Genomic DNA, 9,912 nt, shown 5'->3' on the forward strand with positions numbered 1-9,912 from the left:
TCTTACTAATCAAAGTGCAGTTTTTTTTAAGATTAAATATTATTCATAGGCTAATCTTTGAACAGTAACAGAAAGGAGACCAAAAAACAGATATGTACATTGATAAACTGTACCAGTATGGGCCCTGGGTGGGGGAGTTAGAGCAGGAATTAATATTCTATACTATATATTACTGTATTACTATATGAAAAATTTTAATCAGTTTGGATCTGTCAATTAATTATTTACAGTGCCCTGAATTTGAATCGACTATTGGAAGTTTAAAAGTTTAAAGTTAAATTTTGCGAACACAAGGTTTTTGTGTGACCGTGATGAGATGTTATGTTTCTTTGCATTAATTTTGTAATATTTCTTTTAATTTCATAAAACAGATTACTAAAGTATTGGCTTGGTTTAAAATAGACCTGCATAATTTTAATCTAGATTCTATTTGTTGGATTGTGTGATAGCTTTGCTTCAATCCAACATCTTGGTCAGAATTCTCACATTTTAACACCTTGGTGATGTTTTGGTGGTGATTTTAGATTTCATTTCATTTGCATATTGCAGACTTCTGTGATGCCAGCGTTGCGATGGCAGCGTGATAAACATAAAGGATTGGTAGTTTGCCGCCCACTTCTAGTTTGTGGTTTTCTCTGCATTGCAGTCTAGAAACCAGTAATCCCCAGTATTAAATATCATCTCTCTTTAAAGATATCTTACATATTTTTGCATGTAGAACTTCGAACATATCATTTTTTGGTCCATATGTTTTTAATTATAATTAATTAATAGTTATAATAATGTTTCTTATACTGTTTGGCATCATACCAGTGTCATGTTTAAAGTGCAACCCAAATTTGGCTGTCTTGTTTTCCTTCCACTCTGCTGTCTTGCTGGGGTAATTGAGTAATCCTGCAAATGCATCACTGATTTGAGTGCAGGCTTTGTGTGATGATGAAATCATTTAGTGCTGCAGACTGATGTTTGTGTGTTCAGTTTGATGCACTGTTAAACACTTTTTACCCATGTAGATATTTTAAACATCTTAATCTTGAAGTGATCTTGATCTTGATCTTGAAGTGCTCTCCATTTGTGTTAGGGTTGGGAAGAGATTGAGGTAGGGGGTTGCGGTAGAGGTTGGGTATAGGTGGTAGGTGTTGGGTGGAGGTTGGGAAGTAGTTGAAATAGGGTTTGCGGTTTGGCTTTGGTTTAGTTTGGGTTAGGTCAGGATAGGGTTTGGTTGAGGTTGGATTGGGTTCGGTTTGGTTCACACAGTTAATAAATCTGTTTGCATAGCATGCATCGTCACATTGCAATTGTCTGCATTCGGTAAAAAAATATCCCAAAATGCACACTACCAATCTAAACATTTATAAAATATTGAGAGAAATTATTTGTTACTTTTTAAATTTTCATTATTTAAAAAAAATATATGTATGTATTTGTATAAATTTTGTTCTGTACCAGGTCAGGTGTGTGACCAACCATAAAACAGAACAAATAATGTCACCAGCGTGATATACTAAAATAAATTATTACTTTAAAAAAAACAGTAATAATTAAGGGACTCTCCTATCAAAAACTGTTTTTTTATTATATGGTGGAAATAATTACTATGTTTTTTTGTCACATTGTGGTATGTGTGACAAAAACACATAGTAGTAAAGTAAACCCAGTTTGTGTGGAAGAAGTTCAGTTTGAAAACAGAAAGTACTTGATTTACGCTGAAAAGGGAGGATAGAGTCAGATTTACCTCCTCCTTATAAAAACAAAAGCTTGGTGGTTGCGGTTAAACTGCAGTTTACTAAATCATTCACTGGGTTCCTCCCAGGACCCTATCACCTTGCTTCAGCGTGCCAGCTTCACCCAGAAAGCTGCTCATTTCCTCTTCACACTCATCCCTCACCAGCGGCGGGCGCCTCCTGCGGCGAGACCTGTTCCCTCAGCGTGACTGATTTAAACGCTGCGGTGAGGAGGTAGAAAGTGAGGAACTATCGAAAATGTGCAGAATTGTTTCTTCCCTTTATGACAGGATTAAACAACTCTTCACTTTTTGGTTCTTTCCAAAAACATAAATGTGCCTCAGTAGTGCTATTTTAACAATAAATTTAACACAGCAGTGCCATAATCATATATTTACTTTAGTAGTGTTCTATTAATTATTCATCAGGATTATTACTATATAACAATAATACCTCAGTATTGCTATTCTTATTATATTTTTACTTTTGTAGTACTAATCTAATCATACATTTACCATAGCAATGCTATTTTATTAATACATTTACCTATGTAGTGCTATACTAATCTTAGTAGTTTTTTTATAATACATTTACCTCAGTAGTGCAGTTCTAATCAAACATTTACCTCAGTAGTCCTATTCTAATCACACCTTTACCTAATCAGATTCTGAATAAAGTAGTGATTGACTGCTATAAATGAAGTAATTTTGGTGTAAAAGTTGTTGGGGTCTCTTAGTGATTGTGAACACAGGCGATTGTTGGTCTGGTCGCAGGTGATTGAGGGGTTAAAGGCTGTACTGCTGCTGGTTGCTATTTAAATCACGTAGCTGCTAAAGCACCCGAGGTTTCCTATCAACCATATCAACCATATCTGCAGAGACTGAAACCATACACCTACTAATCTCTCAACACCACGTCCCCACGCTCTCTCACATCACCCCACCACGCTCTGCAGCTTCCGGATCATTCATCCTCTAACACTCTCTCTACCTCTCTCTCTCTCTTTAACTTTCTTACGCACACAGTCTCTAAGTCTGTATCCCTCTCTCTCTCTCTCTTATTTATCTTTTTCAAAAGATTGTATGTTTTATATTTTTGAACTGAATCTTGTCTTCCCATCCTGATAATAACCAGAATGTTTATTGTAATGATGTATAGTGGTAATGATGGCAGTGATGTGTGTAGTTTGGTCAGGCATGAGGTGTCTGTGTTCTGCGGTTGCTTTGAAATACCCATACATACCTCTCTTCCCACATGTCTGTCTCGGTAAGGCAGTGTGTTCCAGGTAAGTGTGTGTGTGTGTGTGTGTGTGTGTGTATTTTCTCCACACAGACTCATTGTCTTCTTTTCTGTTGTATGTTGTGTGTGTACACATAGATACACACACACACAAACATATATAAAATTTGCAGCAGGGAGCTGAGCAGTGAATGTTGAAGGGTATAAAAAATATTAAATAATGGAAAAAGAAAATCCGAACTCAAAACATTGCATGACCATACAGACCATTATATTATTCATTATATTTGGTGCATGAAATGCGTGTCGCATGAGAACACTACACTAGCGGTTGATATCAGCTGATCTAACGGCAGTGTGAAAGTGATTTGAAGAGGATTTGACTTTCTTGTGTTCTGATAGGCTAACCCATGAAATTATATATTTTGTCATTGTTCAGTATAAACCAATAAAGTAAAACATTATGTCCACCTCTATTTGTTTGACAGGAGGATAATAATAAGGTATACAGAGAAACAGAAAGTGTGCTAATTTGTCTTTTTAGTGTAACCTTTTGGTTTAATTTTCTGGCTAAATTTGAAAATAGACAATTAGGTTTTATACTTTTTTATTTTATATTATTATTTTTTATTATTATTTTTCCCATTTGGTTTGGGGAAAAATGGAATGGGTTTTTGTAAATGTTTATAATTTTCACATTTTCTTTGCAACCCCTTACAATCTGAATTTCAGGGAAAATTAAAAATGTAAAAATTTTCTAGTTTCCCATTTTTCCATATTGTAACAAAATAGCTTTTTGTCACATTGGGGAAAATAAATAAATAAATTATTGGTCGGTCAGAAAATTTGACTGATAAACGCTAAATGATCCAATTTGTTATTTGAATCTTCCACGAGAGGGAGAAAATAAAAACCTAGAGAACTGGAAAGTGATTAAAAATAATTTCTTCCCTGCCATACAAAAGGGAAAAATCTATTGCAGTATTACACCTAATTTTCTATTTTCAGATTTAGCCTTCAGCAGTCAGAAAATTGATAAACTTTACACCTTTAATTCTAAATAATTCCATTTGATTCACATTTGTCCCCTTTTTCCACAGATCCGCTGTTTAAAAGGGCAGAGGGGTTTACCCAACCAGACCAGTTTTGACGGGGTTCACATAGTCAACCACTACGGTGGCGACGATGAGTCGTACCAGTCTTCAGATGAAGAAGCGATGAAGCTGCCGTCCCACCTGAGCTCCCGTTCAGGTACCGGCCGCATCACACTCCACCCCCGGCTGGAGGACTCAGACAGCGAGGGGGACGAGGACGGAGAGGGTCTGCGGCTCACTGTGCCCTCTGTGCCCTCCAACAGCAGCCATAAGACCACCACTGTGTGACCACCTACACTACCAGACTCTAGCAGACCGCCCCCTAAAGTCTGGGAGGCCAACAACACCTGAGAGCTCGTCTTTATATATCCAGGTCCAGAACTGTCCGGAATCAACTTATTTGTTTTTAACTACAAATCCTGAGTCAGCGTCAAAGTCAACACCTGGGATGATTATTATTATTTTTTTTTATTATTATTATTATTTTTTTTCATATCACATCTGCCTTACCCATTTTGTTTTTGCCAAAATGAGTCAGGTGTTCACATCAGAACTTGTTGTCTGGACTGGAGGGAATACAAAAACCCTCAATATTTATGAGGGCACATCGTTTTTGTTAGCCTGTGCTTCATTCTAGCCGAGAGGAAGTGATTTGTATGATATGTTATGATATAGTATATAGTGTTTTACGCTAGTTTTATTATTATTTTTTTTAATGAACCCCCTATGGGTGCCCATGACTTTTGAGGGAAATAACAATAATATTAAAGGTTAAGGAACACTATTCTTCAGAGCAATGTTGTGCAGATTGAGATGTACAACAGTCTCAGATGACTGTTAAAAGCAATGACTGTATACAAGTATACATTTTCCTGTAGTCTATAAAAATTAAGCCAAAAGAATTTGCCATGTTTTCGAATTTGCAACCAGAGTCTGTCCAGAAGAGCCCAGTGGCACAGCCTACACAGTCAAGCACAGCTAACTAAACTGATGTTAGCTGGCCACTGATTTGGTAATTTAACGGTAACTTTAGTCAGAGTTACCAAAAAATGATCAAAGATTGTGTGTGATCTGCTGAGTGTTAATACTGTTAATGTGAAAAACAGCACAATAACACCACATGATTAATAACAGTACTGATCACCTACTATATTAAACTACAACTCCTCTAGTTTACTCCATCTAATGCAGATAACCGGTCTTTTCCAGCCAACGCTGTCAATCACTTTATCTATTCCTAAATGTAGCCCCGCCTTCATACGACATATCAGAATAAGATTATAATCTGACTTCTGGGAGAAAATAAATATTTGGTAATATTTTCACAGGGGAAACTGAGATGGAAAATGGGCGGGGCTAGTTTGTTAGTAAAACATGGGGAAGGCTGTAAACTGCATCCAGCCAGCAGAGGCGCTAGACCTGTGTTGGCTTCACTTCTGAGAAACGTTGTTGCGCTAACCATGCTTTAATACAGTCATTGCCAGAAAGTGTCATATCAACCACCAAGGGTGAATAACGGCGGGGTCTTGTTTTTTAATCGTACAGCATTAAGGCAGTTTCTCGGTCGACTGTTAACTTTACGTAAGAAATGTCCTGATGTGAAGAATCTCACGTCCGTGTATATATGTACATGTATTAGAATTTTTTTTTCATCACCATTATGACTTGAAATCGTTGTATCTAATGCATATATATTTCATATCCTAAGTGTACAGTGTACAATTCAGTCAAAAGGGACTTTTATTTTTGTTTTTTGGGAGATGTTTCAATGCAATGTTTGATGCAAACAGCGCCCCCTACCCTCAGCAGTGTCTTATCTGTACTGTAACCATCTCTTGATTTCAAACATGGATTTTTATAATCAAAATATCAAGTTGTTTCTGTTGCCTGGTAATTTCTGGTTGTTTGCTTTAAATATGTTTTGAGCATGTTTTAAAAAAGAGCATGTTTCAGATCTTACAGACGTAACACAGGGGGTAATATGTTCCTCTGTCTTGCCGTAGTTTTCCTCTCAACTCTTCCTGAAGAAGTGCTTAAAACCTTAAAATCCAACACAGAAATAAATACAAGCAAAACTCAGAGACAGTTCTTATCCATTTATTGCATATTTGCACAGAAAGTAATGCAGAGCTTCAAAAGTATTTGGAAATTTTCTTTTTTCATTTTCCTTCATTCTTTCTTTTTAATTTGATGATTTGTCTTCAGTTTTCAGCAGACCAGGCTAGACCGCGTTTCCTGTTCTGTGTGTTCTGTATACATGCATCTATCTGTACCAACCAAAAATGTCTAGACATTTCTATTTTCTTTCTTTTTTCATTTTTTTAATGCCTCAGTCTGTTCCAACTCTTCAGTTTTCGACAGATTGGGAAAGAGAGCATTCAGACTTTTTTCTTTGTTTTTTTTTAGTGCTACAAGTAATTAAACACTTCAGGTTGTGAGAGATTAGGCTACACACTGTTCCTGTTCAGCATTTGTGTAATCATGAGACCATTTCAAGCAACCAAAAGTATTTGGACATTCTTTCCCCTCTCTTTTAATTTCATGTGTGTCGTGTCATGTCTCTGTCTACTCTAGCACTTCAGGTTTAAATCAGGGTGGACCGTGTAACCTACATCTTTCCCAAGCACCCAAAAATGATTGAACATTTCTTACATTATTAATTTTTAAATCTTCTGTCTTTGTTTCAGCAGGGTGGACAGGGTGTTCTATATACTTGAGTCAATACATCTGAAACCACACAAAATCTTTGGACAGCTTTTTTTTTTATACTTTAGTGGATTATTTTTGTTTTTATTTGTGTCTCTGGCTCATCAGATTATCAGCAAGAATGTGAAAATGTTGAGTTCTGGTGCTGTCTGCTGTTCTCTCTCACCACAATGCTGAGGACTTCCTGAAGACGCTCTGAACAGGTTCTTTTCTTCTCTCTTTTGGTCTGATCTGTAGAGATCTGTTGTGAATGTTGTGTTGAGCTGAGTGATATCCTGCAGCATTAGTGAACTGCACTCGGTCCGTTCTGTTCTCGAGATTTGTCGCTGCTTTTAATAGCGTGCCACGGCGTCCGAAGCTCTGTCTGTAAGCAGTGTTTCCTGTGCTCGGAGGAGTTTAACACGTCTGCCCACACCACTGCTTTCTCTTTACTGCTGGAATTAAGAGGCTTAATTTAGGCTTGGCCTTATTTTAATGTGTCATGACTTTCTATGGTAAAAAAGCAGAGGAAAAAGCAGAGAGCCTTATATAGTCCTGCAAAGCAACTCAAAATACCCCCTGCGGAATAAAAAAATATATATACTAGCTGTACAAATACTTTTGGTGTCCATTATCCGGTCTGTCTATAGCAAGAAAAAGCAGCAGACCAGTAAGTCCAGCGTAGTCCTGCACAGTGTGAAATTTAAAAAGTATCTCTAAACTGTCCAAATACTTTTGGTGCCCCCAGCAGCTGACCAGCAAAGTCCAGCGTAGTCCTGCACAACGGCTCAAAATATGCCCTGAAGAATACAAAAAATAAATGCTTAAAATGCTGACCATATATGATGAAGACAGCAGCAGACAATTAAAGCCTATTGTGCATAAGCACCAGCGCTCAAAACAGTTTGTCTAAATACTTTTGGTTCCATCCTGGTACATCATTTACCAAACATTGCTGTGACTAAAATGAAGAAAGAAAATATAATACATTTTACTGTCCAAATACTTTTGGTGCTTCAAAATATGCTGGATTTTTTCTGATACATTACATAAATGAATTCTGAAATGCTGAACAAAATTGAGACCTGTTACTGTCCAAATACTTTTGGATAAGTGTATGACAGCCAAGAGATTTTGCATTGTAATCTGAATGTGATGAATGTGATTGTCCTGACTGTAAATGCGTATACAGTGTATGGAAGGTGCCTTGTGATCATTGTGATAGCAGGACGAGCTGCTCAGCGTACCGTGACTTTTGGCCTTCACCTTATTTACAGATCAAACCAAAAAGATTTGGACGGAGGCACGACAGGAAAACCAGTGTGACTCAATACCAGTATAGCCGGCCCACCTGCTGAAATGGAAAGGACGCTTATAATGAAATGAATAATGCTCCTGATGCACCGAGTCATTCAGATACCAGTACCAGAGACCAGTGGTCTAAAACCGTCCAGCTCCGGGGGGTCAGCATGCTGAGGGCTGTCTGGGACAGGATGTTTTGGATGGGATTGTCACTGGTTAGACTGGTTTGGGTAATGATGTACAGTACGGTGCTTATGACGGAGCATTATAACACTAACCTGTAGTCTGGGCCGTCTGTAAGATTTTCGTAAATGAGATTTATCAATTGACAATAAAAATGCTGTTTAAGAAAATTCATATGACTTGTTTGTCTTGATTTACTTTAAAGGTGTCCTTCTGCTAAAATCCACTTTTCTTGTTCTTTGTGAAATACAACAGGTCTCTCTGAGTTGTATATGATGCTGCACATGAAACCTCTATTGTCTGCAGCAGCTAAGAAAAGAAAATATTCAGAAAAAACGATCAGGTAAAAGATCTGTGTCTATGTCAACCCGTGATCTAGTATTCATGGCTTAGCTCTTCTTGGGTCAGGACCACCCACAGAGCTGAAGCCAGGCAGCAACACCAACATGGAAGTTATTTTCTGGGTTATTTGTGCAAATAACATATATCATATGCCCTTTATTTACCATGTAATTCAGAGCTAAGGAACAAATGGTTCGAATTTGTATATGGAACACCAGCAAAGTACAAATAAGCTAGGTAGGTGTGTATGTTTAGAACAGTTATGTTTACACTAGTTAAACCAACTTGAGTAAATGTAATTCATTACTTTCCACCTCTGATATTGGACTTATCATATTAAACCCTATGAATTAATAATGGCGTTTATGCATGAAAAGACAGATGAGGGAATACGTTTGATATATTTTAGTGGCTGTACAAAAGATTTTTGAGGTTTCTGATGAGACATTGGAAAGTCAAGGGTTAACTAATTTCAGTAGTTCAGTGGTTTGCAGTGATCATGTTTATGGTTCTGTGGTTTAGACACTGAAACAAGTCTAGGGCTGCGTCCCAACTGCATGTTACACACTACAAATGATGGACTATGTGGCTTATTTTATAAATGTTAGTACATTTAATGCATAGGAAAATTTAAGACTTAGTAACTATTAATAAAACCATTTAAACCAGCAACACAGTTAACATTTTCCACCATTCTGTCTTAACTCAATGTTGTAACCTCAGACTAGATGCCACACCGCTAAACACAAAATGTTATGCATTTTTAACCTGTTATGATTTATTAGAAACTAAATATGACATTATCACAGTAGCAGATCTGATCATTTTACTAAATAATTTTCTAACTGGAGAATTTAGACTTTTACTGAGAAAAAACCTCCCTCTGGAGTGTTTGCCCTTTTACTGGAGAGTTTTCTAACTGGATTTTTTGTACATATGTACACATGTATTGTGTACCTGGAGTATTTGATTTTTTTTGTTTTACATTTATAGAAGCATTTTCTAACCAGTAACCAAGTTACTGAAGCATTTGTACTTCACTAAAACGTGTGCTGTCCTTGTATTTTCCAACTGGAGTAACTGTATCTTTACTGTGTTTTTACTAAAGTTTTTGTACATTTCATATTGTTACTGGAGTATTTGTAGTGCAGTGTTTTAACTGGAGTATTTGTAGTGAAGTGTTTTTACTGGAGTATTTGTACTAAAGTATTTTTATTACATTATTTGTACTCGTGTAGTTTTTACTAAAGTTTTTGTACCTGTATTGTTTTTACTCGAGTATTTGTACTTGTAAGAAGCGTTTTTACTGGGGTATTTGTACTAAAGTATTTTTATTACATTAT

The 9,912-nt window shown here is 36.7% G+C and overlaps 1 protein-coding gene across 8 annotated transcripts in view; it reads left to right on the top strand.

Annotated features, from left to right (window-relative positions):
* Nucleotides 1-8,401, top strand: part of evi5b (ecotropic viral integration site 5b) — an 88,796-nt gene extending 80,395 nt beyond the window's left edge. For all 8 annotated transcript variants that reach the window (XM_015601381.3, XM_015601382.3, XM_022685342.2 and 5 more), the window contains one exon: nucleotides 4,064-8,401. In XM_015601381.3, coding sequence (XP_015456867.3) covers nucleotides 4,064-4,345 — 282 coding nt within the window. In that variant the 3' untranslated portion in view covers nucleotides 4,346-8,401. The remainder of the gene's footprint in view (nucleotides 1-4,063) is intronic.
* Nucleotides 8,402-9,912: the final 1,511 nt, after the last annotated feature.

The sequence above is a fragment of the Astyanax mexicanus genome, chromosome 5 (genome assembly GCF_023375975.1).
Source record: "Astyanax mexicanus isolate ESR-SI-001 chromosome 5, AstMex3_surface, whole genome shotgun sequence".
Lineage (NCBI taxonomy): Eukaryota > Metazoa > Chordata > Actinopteri > Characiformes > Acestrorhamphidae > Astyanax > Astyanax mexicanus.